The following is a 16,466-nucleotide window of genomic DNA, read 5'->3' as shown; positions in this document are numbered from 1 at the left end:
AAATGATACATATCATTTTAGTACTTTTTTTTAACTGCCCTATGCAAATCTCTTGAATGCTTTATTACTTTTGCTAGCAAATCTAATGACTCAGCTTCAGCTGACTGGTCTTTAAAAATAAAAAGTAAAAAGAAAATAACCTTTTTTTTCTATCAAATCAAGGATACCAAAGTAGTTTTTGAAAAGCATCAATTGTTGAGCCTTTTTATTAGTATTTAAAGAAATATAGGGTGAAATAATTAATAATTATTACTTGGTAGGATGAAAAGGTTACAAAATAAAGAATAAAGTAATATGCATAGAAAATGAGAAATATCTCAGAAAGAGTAGAACCTATGAAAGTCAACCTAGAAATTATTTTGTCTAAAAAAGTTAATTAAGAAGAAGCCAGATGTAAATATTTTCAATTATATAAACAGCATGAGCAAATTATGCATCATCTCTATCAAGAAGCAAACAGGAAATTAGTTTAGGTTGTTTCAAGGTTAATTTGTTTTATTGTTTTTAAGTGCAGTCAAGTATGACTCATAGAGACCCTATGCACAACAGATTTTAATCCTCTCCTATCCGGTTCCATCCTCACCATTTCTGACACACTTGAGACCATTGCAACAGTCACTATGTCGATGCATCTCGTTGGGGGTCTTCCTCTCTTTTGCTCTCTACCTGTCCAAACATGATATCCCTTCTCAAAGAATAGCCTCTCCTAGCAACGCGTCTAAACTATGAGAGTCATCCTTGTCTCCAAGGAGCACTCCAGCTGCACCTTTTCCAAGACATAATTGTTCATTCTTTTGGCAGTCCATGGTATATTCAGTATTCTCCACCATCACAATTCAAGGCATTATTCTTCTGGCATCTTTATTCATTGTCCTGCTCTCAGATGCGTAACAAGTAACAGAAAAGACCATGGCCTGGAGAGATGCACCTTAGTCTTCACACTGACATCATTGCTCTTCAGTATTTCTAAGAGGTCCCTAACAGTGGACTTACCCAAAGTAGTATGTCTTATCTTCTGACTGCTGGTACCAAGGGTGTTGTTTGTGGATCTAAGTAAGATAAAATCACTGACAGTTTCAATCCTTTCTCCATCTCTCATGATGTTGTCCATTGGCCCAGTTGCAAGGATCTTTGTTTTTTTGATGTTGAGATGCAGTCCATATCGAAGGCTATAGTAGTCTTGGATTAATGTAGACATTAGAAAACTGCTGATTAAAAAATGAGGAAATGAGACACAAGACGTACCAAAACTGAAAAATGTGCATAGATGCTGCTATACCCTGGTATCTATTCTTTCCGACTTACATAGGACTAGAATCCTATTTTATTGGGGCACAAGAATTCAGAAATAAAGACTGAATTTCTCAGTTAGAACTGAAGATGTAACAAGTAGGTTCTGACCAACTTCATGTCAATAAAACTGCCATGAAGCATGTCTCTTTTCCTGCTTACATCTTCCTACTGTGAATGTGACAGCTTAAGTAGGCACCTTAGACCATGGGGTAGAATAAGAAGCAACTAGACAGAAGGAACCTGGGTTCTGGATGATCATGGAGCAGCTCCTGATAGTTTATCTCTGGATTTTGTTTTATATGATAAAAACAAACTTCTAACTTATTTAAGCTAATATCAGTTGGGGCTTTGTATCATTTTATACCACTATCATTAATTCTAAGTGATATATTCTTGATACCAGATATTAACTCAATATTTTAAAATATAAGTGTACTAATAAGAAAAATGGAATTTTGGGGGGGAAGAATAACACTTAGCTTATTACAGCTCAAAGTCAGTGTTCACTGTCATCAAAACCTTCTGTTCATTTGTTAATGCTGATCTATACTGAGATTGTACATATCTGCATATTTCATATTTGAAAAGTATTTTCACACACATAGGTATTGCCAAATACGGAAGTTCATGAGCATATGATTTTAATTGAGCATATTCATTGCTTGGAAGGCATTTATAGAATCCTGTTAGATTATACGCTTGATATTTGTGTCTTAGCATACCATTACATTGCAGATTAATCATTTCCAATTCCTATCTGCTATTCATAGGGTTGCTATGAGTCATAGTCAACTTGATGGCACCTAACAACAACTCCTAAGGAACAAACAGATATGTCTGGGAGAAGGTGCAGTCAGAATGCTCCTTGGAGGCTAAGAGGAGAAAGCTTCGTCTCACATACTTTGGGCATGTTGCTACTAGAGGCAACACTGCTGTCTTCAATATGGATTACATCTTAACATCAGGAAGCAAAAATCCTCACCACTGAACCACTAGGCAACATCATAATAAATGGAGAAAAGATCAGATCTGTCAATTATTTCATCTGCGTGGATCCACACTCAATATACTTGATGCCAGAAGTCAGGAAGATCAGGAGAAGTATTGCACTGGGAAAGTCTTCAGTCAGGGACCTCTCCAAATAACTAAGGAGCAATGATGTTGGTTCTAGGACCAAAGTGTGCCTGATTTAGACCAAAGTCTTTTCAATTACTTTCTATGCTACTGAGAGCTAGACAATGAATAAGGATGACAGAAGAAAACTTGATGTCTTTGAACTGTGGTGTTGGAGGAGAGTACTGAATATTCCATGGACAGAAAAACGAACAAACAGATGTCTTGCAGAACAAGCAGCCAGAGTGCTGCTTGGAAGCAAGGATGGTGAAGCTTTGTCTTACACACTTTGAGCACGTAGCTAGGAGAGGCTATTCCTTGAAGAAAGACATTGTGCTTGGAAAGGTGGAGGAATGGCAAAGCAGAAGACCCTCAACCAGGTAGATTGACACAGTGAGTACAGTAATGTGCTCGTGTGTGTCAGATATTGTGAGGTTAACACAGGATAGGCCACAGTTCGGATCTGTTGTTCAGAGTCAGTGTGAGTCATACTTGACTCAATGGCACCTAACAATAACAACAACTACAACACATTTAATGACCAAAACAGATCTCATCTGGGAAGAAATGTTTTAAAATGTTATCAATTGTTACTTTTGGGTAGAAAGACTAGGTGGATTTGGGAGTGGTGGTGGTAAGGAGTTTGTGCTTATTTTTACCAAAGGTTAACATAATCTGGCAGAAAATAGCCGTGGGTCAAATAATACTTGGATGAGTAAAGAAATGAGGGAGAAATCAACTGTTTATTTAAGTGTTGTTAGGTGCCATTAAGTTGGTTCCAGCTTGTAGTGCCTTTGTACACAACATACCCTGGCCAAGCCTGGGCCATATTCACAATCTCTGCTAAGCTTACACCCATTGCTGCAGTCACTAACCATGTGGAACACTGAAGAAATATAAGGAGAGATATTTGATGTGGTCACAAAGCAAAGTCACCACAGGCTCATGAGATGGGAAATTACAAGGTAGAATTACAGAAATCCTATTTAAACATGATTGTCAAATTCAACAGCCGCCTTGCTGAACTCAGCAGCACTCTGTCCAAGAGGCCATTTCCCATTTTTAAAGCACCCTATTTCAGGCTTCTAGAACTCTGTCCTCCCCTTGGTTTTGTCCATTTCCTTCACTGGATGTTTCTCTGCAACCTCCTTTGAGAACCTGTCCTCCTCTTTCCAATCTCTGGATGTCACTAGTCCTCCAATGCTGCAAATGCTACCATTTTTATCTCTAGTCCAGAGTTCTTACTCTGATCTCCAGATTTATAAATGCAACTTCTCCTTAACAATGCCACTTGGCTCTCTCAAATGCGTTTTAAACTTAAGAAAAAAAAAAAAAAAAAAAAAAAAAAACTTAAGAAATGGAATTCTTAAAAAAGAAAGAAAGAAATGGAATTCTTAGGGAGCTCTGGTGGCCTAGTGGTATTGATTAACTGCAAATATCTTTTTTAAAAAAACACAAATAAAAAAAGTGCAACAATAAATGAATGGAAATCCAAAATCTCTGTAAATGTTCATTAAAATTAATAAAAAAATAAAAAGACACACTGACAAACTGAACACTTACGAATGTACACTTTAATGTACACAGACTGACTTTAAACCTTAAAAAACAAAACCAAACAAACCACAAATGGCAACAATACATGTGGACATTACCAGACAGAATAAACAGAAATCAAACTACGTCTGTGGAAAGAGACAATGGAGAAGCTGAATATTAGCAGTTGAAAAAGACCTGGGACAGACCATCAACTACTCATATGCAAGTTCAAACTGAAATGGAAGAAAACTGAAACAAGTCACTGAGAACCAAAATATGACCTTGAGTTTGTCCCACTTGAGTTTAAAAACCATCCCAAGAAAAGATTTGGTTAGTGCTAACAACCAAACCCCAGACGAGTTGTGGGATGACACCAAGGACATCATCCATAAAGAAAAAGCAAAAAGTCATTAAAAAGATAGGAAAGAGAAGACCAAAATGGATGGCAGAAGAGACCCTGAAACTTGTACTTCAATGTAGAGAAGCCAAAACAGAGTGAAGAAATGATAGAGAACAAAACAGATTTCAAAAGAGGCAAAGCAAAGTATTATCATGAAAAGCACAAAGACCTGAAACGAGAAAATTAAAAAGGGAACAACAACAAAAACCTTAAAAAAAAAAAAAAAAGAACATACTTGACATTCAGAAGAAGCTGTGCAACAAGGGATATCACTGCAGATGGACCTTGGTTGAATGCAGAAATTACTAAAAATATATTTATTTGTGCTTTACTGACTATGCAAAGGTACTTGACTGTGTAGATAAAAATAAATTAGAGACAGAAAGGCAAAGAATTGGGGTGGGGGTTCCAGAATGCTTAATTTTGGTCATGTGAAACCTGTATATAAGAAGTAGTCATTCAAAAAGAACAAGGGAACACTGTATGGTTTAAAATAAAGAAAGGTATACCTCGGGATTGTATCCTTTCTCCATACCTATTGGGAGTATAGAGCTCTTGTAGGCCTAATGGTAATAAGCTATGCTGCGATCTAAGGCATAGCATACGGTTCAAGGTTCAAATCCACCAGCTGCCATGTGGAAGAATGATGGACCACCTCTTCTCGTACTATTTATGGCAAATAATAGCAACATTATTCAACCTGTATGCTGAGCAAATAATCTGAGAAGCTGGACTATGAAGAATAAATAGCCCAGTTATTTGGAGGAAGAAAACACACTCTTGTCTGAAATTGAAGACTAGAAGCACTTACTGAAGATCAAAGATCACAGCCTTCAGTATGGATTACATCTTAACATCAAGAAAGCAAATATCCTAACCACTGAGCCAATAGAAAATACCATGATAAATGGAGGAAAAAAATTGAAGTCCTCAACAATTTAATTTCACTTGAATCCATAATCAACATACATGGTAGCAGCAATCAAGAAATCAAAAGATGTGTTACTAATCAAATGGATTGAGAAATTGTGATACATTCACACAATGGAACACTACGCAGAACTCAACAGCAATATTTTTTTTTTTAGGTTTCAATATACTTTATTCAAACTCAAATCTGACAACTATAAAAGGAATTAAAAATTTTGTTTGCAAATATAATTAGCAAAAGGAAAAATAAAACCAAAATAAAAAAGACTACAGGCTAAGAAAAATAGTTCTATGAACTATTTACTGCATAAAGAAATGTATAAATAAACCACTAAGATACTTATTTTTATCAATGAATAAAGTACACAGAAGTTACATAAAAGCAAATATTATGAATTAAAATACAGAAAATTGTTCAGGCTTGCTAGAAACAAACAAACAAAAAAAACCCCAAAGCAATCTTGAACTTTCTCTTACCAATGAGCAAAAATACATCAGTTCTCCTACCCATTGCACCAAATTTTCAGTGAAACTTGTATATGCAAATTATGACACTAAAATATTACAATTCTTTGAAAAAGCAGCACGGTAAACATCTTAAGAACCCTAAAATGAATCATGTTATTCATTTAATGATCTCACCTCCAGGAATTTATTCTAACAAATCAAAAACAACTTAAGCATTTAGGAATAAGGAAATGGTTTCAATTATAATACACAACAATTCAAATAAACATCAAAACTTACGTATAAATGGATAATAATAGATGAAAAAATTAATGTAATAAAAATTACAGGTACCTTAAGACCACAATCCTTTGGGGGGAAATGTGCAAACAAAAAATCAAAATACTGAAATCACTACAATATTATAATAGCAAGGTTTAGGAGTTCATCTTTTTCCTTTTGGCAAAATTTCTCCCAATGTTTTTAATAAAAAAGTAAAAGGTGTGGATAACCTTTTAAAAAGTCACTTTTCTTGAAAAAACTCTATTCTTCTCCATTAGTAAATTATATGTGTTAGTTTTTAAGTTGAGATATACATACCACAGCTGTTTTCTAAACTGGAAATATTCCTCTATTTAGACCCTAACTGGCAATGCATGAAGACATTTTGCAATTTTTGCCATTCTAGTAACAGAGAGCCACTGTTCTCTCCTGTTGACAAACTACAGGGGGAACAACAATTTTTAAAATGACTACATAACTTGAGAGAGACTGGAGAGCATTATTTTGAGTGAACTAACTCAGTCTTGTAAGGGCATATACTGCATAAGGCCATTATTGTAAAAATAGAGAGATAACTAGTAAAATGTGTATGGGAATCCAAGGGGGAACAGGGTGGAGACAGAGGGGTGAGGATGGGTAGAGGGGAAATCATAGTGTTACACAATCTGGTGGGAGGGAGGAAGGAAGGGGAATAAGGGAAATGGGAAAGATCGGGCTGGGACCTGAAAAGACAGGGTAATGATGGGCATAATTCAATGGGGATTTAGTTTACAAAACACAATGTATGGGAATGATTGTCTGAAACAATGTGAATGAAGGAAAGTGTGACACACATGTATATGAATTTTGTATTCAAACTAATAGAATTTTTTTTCATTCCTAAAAAAAAAAACACAACAAAACAAACAACGTAACATTGGGCAAATCTGCTGTCAAGGATATCTTTAAAGTGCTAAAGAGGAAGAATGTTAGTATAAAGAGTTAAGATGCACGCACCTAACTCAAGTTGAGGTTATTTTCACTTGCTTCCTATGATTCAGTGACTAGGGTCATGGGTTTAGGTGTTTCAATGACAAGATTGGCACAGGATAGAGCAAGGTTTAGGGCTATTGTACATAGGGTGGCTATGAGTCACAGGAGACTCGATAGCACATAACAACAACTAATTATCGAATCTGAAATTTGGACGATTAAGGAAGACAGAAGGAGAATGATGCCTTTGAATTGTGGCATTGACAAAGAGTATTAAATATATAATGAACTGCCAATATAGCACACAAATTCGTCGTGGTGGTCCTTAGAAGTAAGGATGGTGAAACTTCATCTATTTTGGGGATGCTGTCAGGAGGGGCCAATCTTTGGAAAAGAGAAACCGTTCTGGGAAAGGTTGAGAGCTGGTAAACGAACATTTTTTTTTTAAAGAAGACTTTCAATGAGATAGACTGTCACAGTGACTGCAAAAATGGACTTGAGTATGGTGAAGATTTTTGCGAATGGCAGAGGCTAGGGCAAGGTTTCAAAATTTTATTCAACCTGGATGTTAGGTATTAGGGTCAACACGTCCGCACCTAAACAACGCTTTCTCATAAGGCAAGCAGGCAGCAAGAGTCCAAATTTTTTTCACCCTCAGGAATGCAGTACCCTTTCCCTTAGCCCTTTCCCAGGCTGGCTTTATTACTTATCTCTTAGCACTTCTCAAATTAAGTATCACTTCCTCAAAGGGACCCTCTAAAGTGCATCCCATTGTTGCAGGTATCTTAATTTTCCCCATAGCACTGCTCTCACAAGGTTCTAGTTGCAACCAATTCACTAGCTTTGGGTTTGGGTTGGGTTTTGTTTTAATGAAAGGACACATTAACGAAAGCAATCTTCTAAGGAGGGCCAAACTGTAAAGTTTTGCCTTTGACTCCATCTTGAGAAGCTGATGGCACTCATCTTCCTTTGAATCTAGGCACTCAGATATGTTTTAAAAATGAATGCTTGCCAATCCTCCCAACACTTCCCGCCCCCACGGGAGTTTTAATGAAAGTTCAAATAACTTACCTAACTGGGTTTGGGATCGAGGGAATTCTAAGTTGGCTCAAAACTACATGAAAGGAAAGGAAGTGGTTTGAAGCATACGTGAGATGCCTTTGGTTTGGGTTCTTAGTTAGAAACCCCCCTCCCCCAGCCTCTAACGGCTGTAGCCCCTTCCAGTCATTTTGGCCTTAGGTTCAGGGGTCAAAGAATCCACTTTAATTATTCATAAGAAAGAGGGCGGCACTATGAGAGCTAAGACTGTTTGCTATTCATGAGGGGGCGGAGTCTCTTTACCGCAGAGGCTTCTGGAACTATCTAATTTATGAGGGAAAGGGCACGTGGTAGGTCGGGCTGCTTCTTATTTATCAGGGGGCGGGGCTTCCCCCCCCCCGGGGGCTTCAGGGAGGGTTCTAAATTATTCATGAGGAAGGAGGGAGCAGCCCGGGAGTTGGTGTTACTTGCTATTCATGAAGGGCGGGGCCTCCTTCCCGCTGGGGCTCCTGGGAGGGTTCTAAAATATTCCAGAGACCACGGGGGCGCTAGCGTGGTGGGCTGGGCTCCTACGCGCACCGAACCGAGCGTCCCTCTTCCTGGCGGGAAAACCTTGAGGGGGGAAAAAAAAAAATTTAAACATTAAGAAATTTGAGGATGGTGGAACAAAAGGACTAAATTTCATTTTCCTGTGAATCTTTAGCCGGAAAACTGTCAAAACTTGTGGTAAAAAGATTTTCTCCCCCATTATTTTCTTGAGGTGATGAATTTAACTTTACATGGCCTGAAGGAGTAAACATATGTATTATAGTTTGATTCGAATATTGGCCAGTTTCTTTTGTATGGTCTCCTTAATTTACCACTTTGGAGATGTTTGGGGTCAAAAGCCGAGCAGATGGAGTGGGAGTCTTCAAAGGGTTTTTAATACAAAATCCCAATTAATTGCTATTTGACTTTTTTTTTTCTTCTGAAAAAGAGGAAAAAAATCCTTTCTAGAAGGCTCTTAACGTAGCCAGCGATCACTGGAGAAGAGGCAGGGACTTTGAAACATCATTCTTTTTGGTTTGTGATTCTCTTCCTCTAATTGGGGTTACTTTGGATTTGGATTTTCAGATTTCCAGGAAAGCCTTCTGTTTAACCCAAAATGTTCAGATCTGAGTAAGGAAAAGAAGACTTTTGAGAGGAACCATCCATTTAAAAGATTTTGAGGCCCATTTTAGTCTTCTTAATGGTTTATTACTAAAGAAACTTAGTTGCTGAGTCTGAAGTGCCCAGGGAACCAGGTATCAGCTGAGTGTCTAAAGACGCTTAAATCTATTTTAGAAACAGATTGGGGACAGATTTATATTTTACTATAATAAAAATGCTTTAAGATGTCAAGCGTGAAAAATTGAAATCCTAGTAAAATTCTCACATGGTGAAATTATACACAGCCATTAAGGTGTGTGTGTGTGTGTAATTGTGTGTATATATTTTTATATTTATTAACAAAAGGAAATTGCAATGTGGTATTAACTGAAATAAAGCTGATTGTAAAATACTATGAATCACGTCATATCTCCCCTTGTTAAAAATCAACATCTTAAGTCCTGGAAGGGTATAAATCCAAAGGTTGTAAGTTAATTTCATTTTCATCTAGCTCCACTTTTGCTAATTTTTCAAAAAATATCTACTAACTTTAATGCTCATTGAATGCTGACGTTTCAGATGATGCTTTTCTCTAAGCACTAAATTTCAGTGTAATTATTTCAAATATATAACTATTCTTTAATTGGTACAGGTTGATATGTAACGTTTATTATAGGAGTACGCAATGAGGGTTGCAGAGTGGATTATATTTGGGGTTAGGGGTGGGGTTTGGCAAGGTGTGGGGGGGGATTGTGTACCAATGAGGCAATGAGGGAGTTTTTCTTTTGCTTTTCAAGGAGAGGAGCAAACGAAACGGGGAGGGGGGGAGGGTGTGGTGTGAGGTGGGGTGGGCGGGGAGAAGGGTGCAACAATGAATGAATGGAATTCCCCCCCCAAAAAATAAATAAAAAATGAGTAAGTAACAAAGTGATTTTTGCAAAGAAAAAAATACTTTTTGGTCAGTTATATTTCTAACTCTTTGAGAACTATCTTAGATGTTACTTCAGAAACAAAGAGATAGAAAACACAAAAGAATACTGTTTTAATTGGAAAAATAAAGTGGTATAAAGTCACTGTATAGGACACATAATAGAGTGATTTTTTTTAAAAAGAGTTATTGTTTTGTGTAAGTAATCAGTGATTTTTAATAAATTCCTTTAGGAGATTTTCATGTTTGAAATCAAATTGCACATTTTTAAATCAAGTTGTACACGTTCTAAGATTTATCAGTAACTATATCAGAGATCATGAAGATGGCACAGGATGGGGCAAGGTTCAGTCAGATCTGTTGTTCATGAGTAATGAGTCTTGGTCAACTTGAGGGCACCTAACAACAACATTAACTATAAAAAGTAGAATTGCAGGGAAAGCTGTTCTTATTTCCTTTACTTATGTTTTGCTTACTAATTTGTCATGACTTACTTTCACTGCTTATTTGTGTAGAGCATATAATGTAATAGCAATGCAGCCTAGTTGTTTTAGTTACTAATTATATAGCTCTAAACTTAGTCATTATTTTAATTTCTTTGTTTTTACTGTTTCCAAGAAAAGATCATGTCTACCCAATTTTAATTATTTTTGTTTTTAAATATGCAACACTTCACAGATTTGCATGTCATCCTTGCACAGGGAACATGCTAATCTTCTCTGTGTCATTCCAATTTTAGTATATGTGCTACCAAAGCGAGCACTCAACTTTAGAAGAAAGAATATAAAGTTTAAAACTACCGCAATACCTTATTTTCTTATAAAGATTGTAAAAATAACTTACTAACAATAGATCATATATTCTATCACTTATTTTTAAAAATTATTGTTTAAATGTTACCAGGTAACTTTTTATTCCAACATTCACTACAGTTTGTTCTTTTTGTTTTTTTCATTCAATCATTTTGTTGTTATTGTTGTTGTTATGTGCTGTCAAGTTGCCTGCTACTCATAGTGACCCTATGTACAATTTTGTAACATTATTAAAATTGATTCGTGTAACTCATTAAATGTAATGTCTAATCACCTTTCACTCAATGTCATAATGATTTTTGTGTTAAATCTCTTACTATTTTTTCTATTTTACTATTTATTTTCTTAGAATATATTTCATCCAAATACACACATGTGTATATCTCATTTTCATCTAAAACTTTTATTCTTCTATTTAGAGTTAAGTGATAAGTTTCTGATGAATAATTTTGAAATATTCGTCTGATATGCTAAGATGAATAAATAGAATTTATTTTTGGAAAATCTCAAATGTTGGACATCATATTAAAACTTTAGTATATATGGAGAAAGAGCTATCTAAGTAACAATTTTTCATTAAAGACTAATTCTTTATTACTTTAATATACTTTCTTCTTTGTTATTTGTGCTTTGTTTTTCTAAGCAGGAAAAGCTGATGAGATAAGGAAAAAAAAATGACATCCAGAACAAATACCAACTTCACTTTGATTCCCAAACAGAAATATAGACGAAGTTATCGTCGGTTTAGCTATCTTTCCAAAGGCTTTGACTCTGATTCTCAACCCTTATCAACCTTTGGAAATTTTAAAGCCTTACCATTGGAAATATTTCAAATAATATTAAGATATTTAACAGGTGAGATTTGGGGGCTATATGAGTGGGCTATAGAACTTACAGTAATATGTATCATCTCTAGTCTTGCTAAATGTTACTGGAGTTCACATTAAGTTTATTTTTATGTTTCAACTTTATTAGCTAAGACTATAATGAGAAAATATGATACTCAAACTCTTAGAAGCATACTTCTAGTTATAATGACATGATAACTTCATTGTTAAACCAGTATGTTTGTAGTATATTGGAAACTGGCTTTAAATTCTTTTAAGATTTTTTCCAGTTATGATTATTATTAATTAGTTAGTTTATAAGTTAATATCCTGTTGTCATATTCTTGACTATAAACCTTTTTTCCCCCTCTTCTTGTAGTAAAAGATATCAGCATGCTAAGTATGGTGTCCAAAACAGTCAGCCGACACATTATTAATTATATCTCAAGCTCATCAGGAAACAAACGACTTTTACTACAAGACTTTCATAAAATTGAGCTGTCTGACGGGAGACAAGACTTTGCTATATTGGAACACTATAGATCACTAGGTAATTTATAAGAATTGTAACAAGTAAAGAGCTATGCTTAGTTCAGGGAATTTTATCATACCAGTTTAGAATACTGATGCATTTTACTTGTTTCACTTTCTCTGGATCTTGTGAGTTTATTTCTCTATCTTTTTTTCTTTTTCAAACATAATCTAGTCCTAAAAATAGAAAAAAAATTAAACACATGATTGTGGAAGATCAGTTCTCTTATCAGAAAATATGGATGGTTTCCTTTCTAAAAATCTCTCAGTGTATTTATCAATAAATTATTATGCTATAATTAAATTGACCTTATTAAAACAAGTTCCATATTATTATCTTTATCCCTTTAGTTTGTATTCGTTAATTTTTTTTCACCCCCATTCATTGGTTTCATTCTTCCTAAGAGTGTGGAAATGGTATTCTACCACCTTATACTTAACCAAAGCATATTAATAAAACCAAACATGAAAGTGATGTCAATAATTAAAATAATAAATTAATCTAAGTGAATAATACCATTTAGCAAGGATGCCTAAGACAATCTTTAAGACAATTTTTTATATATTTATGTGTTTATATATGTGTGTATACATGTATATTTCTATGTATATCATACATATATGGGTATATTTACTTATAGAGGTAAGTGTAATAAGTTCCTTTACTTTTGTTCAGTGACATTGGCTACATTCATCACATTGTGTCAACACTGTCATTAGTTTTTTTAATTTAGTTTTTATTTGAGTGAAAGTTTACAATGTATCAATTTTTCATACCATCATTCATAGACATTTTGTTTTCTAACATTACCATTACCACTGATTAATGTATTATAATGTCCAATCAACCCCTTATATTTTTCTTCACCCAATTTAACTACTTATTAGTTTTTCTTTCTCTTTCCCTCTCTTCTCATTTCTGTTAAATCTCCAGAATTGATTCTATCTGTATGTAAACCTTTCCAGAGCTTTTGTTAATAGTCATATACTGTAATTTTTTTTTTGTGACTGACTTCCATCATTTAGCATAATTTGTTCTAGATTCATCCATGTTGTTCTGTATTTCACAAATTCTTGATCATTTTTAAGTGATGCATAGTACTCCATTGTGTGACTCCACTGTTTTTTTAGGCATTTTCCCATTGATGAACAGCAAGTTCTGGTGGCCTAGTGGTAAGAAGCTGCACTGCAATCCAGAAGGCATGTGGTTTAAATCTACCAGCTGTTTGATTTACTGCCTCTGAAAATCCACTGGAGGGTTGTTGATTCTGGCTCAGTAGCTGTATAAGATGCAATGTAGGGGTGGCCAAGTGTGACTTCTACTCGCTTCATAAAGGGGAACTGTCCCCAACAATAATATCCATAGTATCATATATATAACTACATCCCAGGCATGCCACCCTACATGTTCCTGCACCTATTTCTACCAATCATTTGGTCCAATGTTTGTTGCAACTTAACTCACAGACATTACTCAACAGTTGCAGAGTTTATTAGAGAAATAAGTTGCAGAGTAGAGGTTGCTGTTGTTGTTAGGTGCTGTTGAGTTGTAGACAACTCATAGTGACCCTATGAATGAAAGACCTGAACGCTTGTATAGCTTTCATCATTTCTCTAAGTTCATAGAGTTTCCAGAGGTACGCTATTTCGGAACTGGATGCCACTCCTGCTTCCAAGCCTGTTTTAATCTGAGAGCTCCACTGAACACTGTCCACCATGAGTAACCATTATCACATTTAACACACCACTGTCACAGTATTTAGCATCACAGTAACCACGAGAATAGGGGAGGCAAAGAATATCACACAATGCAAGTCCAAGTTTAGTCTAGCAGTCTTTTGCCCATAAAATTATATATTTTATATCCATCAATCTATAACTGACAAGTGTATTTGATAAGATAGACTGAAAAGTGTGTTATCTGATTGACTACATTATTGGCTTAAATATTTCTGATACAGGCTTAGTAAAGCCTTGATAGATATGCCAATTTGTGCTATGTTTTTGCAAACACTGTTAATTGCACAAGAAGTGGCTTGGGAGTACATACTTTGTTTTTTATTGATACCTTGGAGTGTGTGTGAGCAAGATTTTATTGCTTGAACAAAATGAAACATTAAGACATCTATGTAGATAATTAAGTTAAAATTACAAATGTGGTTGTTATATGTCCTGTCAAGTCAGAATTACCTCAAGGCATAATCAATAGAGAGTTGCACTGCTAACCTAAAAGCAGCCAGTTTGAATCCACCAGCATCTCTGAGGGAGAAACATAAGCAATCTCCTCTTGTGTGATTTACAGCCCCTGAAAACCTTCTGGAGGGTCAACTATGAGTTGGCTCTGATTTTAATGAAAGTTTGCAGAGACTTAGGGTTTACAGTAATTCATTGTTGTACTTTTCTCCCTGCCTACCCCTCCCCCCCAATTCACTCTTCTCCTTGAAAAGTAAAAGAAAAAGTGTTTCATTGTTATGCAATCCCTCCCCCCAAGTCCACTCCACTCTGCAGCCTTCATTCTGGACTCCTGTCATGACAATAATACCCAATCATGTATCCCTTTTAAACAGTTCTTGCCCTCGTCTGTTTCAATGCAATATACATCATTCATCCCTCCTTCTCTGTCTTCCCTCAACCCCAATGTCAGTCTCTTTTTACAACAGTGGTCCTATGCAATATTTGTCCTTTTGTGACTGAGATATTTCACTCAGCATGTCCTCCAGAGTCACCTACTTTGAGTCTCTTGTTTTTCAATGCTGCATAGTATTCCATTGTGTGAATATACCAGAGCTTCTCCATTCATTTGTTGCTGGGCACTTGGGTTGTTTCCAGCTCTTTGCTATTGTGAACAAAGTCGCAATAAATATGGGTATGCATATATCTGCTTGGGTGGCTAAGGTTTGTTTTGTTTTGTTTTTTAAACTCGTCCTTCTATGGTTTTATTAATGCAATGCCTTAAACCTTGCTTTTCATTTTTTATGGACATCAGGTTTGTCACTGACTCTTCACATAAATATTTGATGTACATATCATTCTATCATATTGCCATTCCTGTCTGATCTGGCTTTGTTTTCAGACAATAAAATAACATTTTCAGAATCTTGCACTCTGAAGATTATAAATTATAATTTGCTTCTTCATATAAAGCAGAGCAGATGGCCAGTGTGGAGAGAACATTACATCTGACTCTATTTTTGTGGAGAAGAAATCAAAGAAGTTGATCTCTAAAGGGTATATCAAAGCACCTGTGTTAAAAAAAGAAAAAGAAGGCATTCAGTACTGGTTTGTATAGTAATTGCAACTCTTCAAAATAGGAGTTTTACATCAGAAAGGTAACCAATACAACAATTATAGCTTTACACTCCTCAGCTATGGTATGATGTGGGAATGGATAACAAAGTATGAAAGGAAAAGAACTTGACTGCCTAAAAACCAAACACTGAACATGTCTTTTTATGAACAAAAATAAAGAGGATTTATGTTTAAAACTCAGTTCTGGTCATATGTTACCCAAACATAGCAACTTCTAAAACTAATTTGATTCCTACAGATTCTACAGAATTATGTAAAGTAATATATTATGTAAAATGCAGAAAAGATAAAAACTGAAGTAATAATGTTCAGATGTTTCTTAAACTATATCTTACTTTAAATTTAAGGACATCTAATAGGAATGCTAGCAATGTATTACCATTTTAGGAAAATAGACCACTTAGAGTCAGAGAAAAGTAATCATACACTTCCTGTCACTGTAGTTCAAGTTACATATTTCACTGAGAAATAGAGAATTTTTTTAAAAAAAATTTAATACTTAAATAGTCTTATACATTCTTAACATGAAAGCTCCATAAAAGGTTGTTTTTGAAGGAAGAGATAGATATTTAATCTACATTGGGTACTTTCTATAAATAAAAATTGCTTCAAACTTATGAAAATTTAAGTATTTATGACCTCATATTTTTTTATTTGGTAAAAAGGAATACAAAATCTTCCTCATTCTTGTCATATTTTATATTAATAACTATTAAAACATTTTCTTTGGGGGAGCTCTGGTGGCCTAGTGGCAAGGAGCTGCAACTACAATCCCAGAAGTGCACGGTTCGAATCCACCAGATGCTCTGCCGGGGAAGGAGGGACAATCTTCTCCTGTACCAGTCAGATCTGATTTGACAGTACACACACACAAAAATTTCAAAACAAAACAAAACAAAAACAAAAAAACATTTTCT

General features: G+C 35.2%; 1 protein-coding gene across 1 annotated transcript in view; it reads left to right on the top strand.

The window, feature by feature from the left end:
* The first annotated feature begins 11,528 nt into the window (after positions 1-11,528).
* The window catches only part of FBXO47 (F-box protein 47), a 28,489-nt gene continuing 23,551 nt past the window's right edge, over positions 11,529-16,466 (top strand). Inside the window, exons 1-2 of the mRNA XM_006889473.1 lie at positions 11,529-11,737; positions 12,089-12,259. Of these exons, the coding sequence (XP_006889535.1) occupies positions 11,557-11,737; positions 12,089-12,259 (352 nt within the window). The 5' untranslated portion in view covers positions 11,529-11,556. The remainder of the gene's footprint in view (positions 11,738-12,088; positions 12,260-16,466) is intronic.

Source organism: Elephantulus edwardii, unplaced genomic scaffold (assembly GCF_000299155.1).
Source record: "Elephantulus edwardii isolate Elephantulus edwardi_28Jun2011 unplaced genomic scaffold, EleEdw1.0 scaffold00077, whole genome shotgun sequence".
Lineage (NCBI taxonomy): Eukaryota > Metazoa > Chordata > Mammalia > Macroscelidea > Macroscelididae > Elephantulus > Elephantulus edwardii.
The sequence above is the reverse complement of the archived record's forward strand: the minus strand, read 5'-3'. Positions and strand labels throughout refer to the sequence as shown.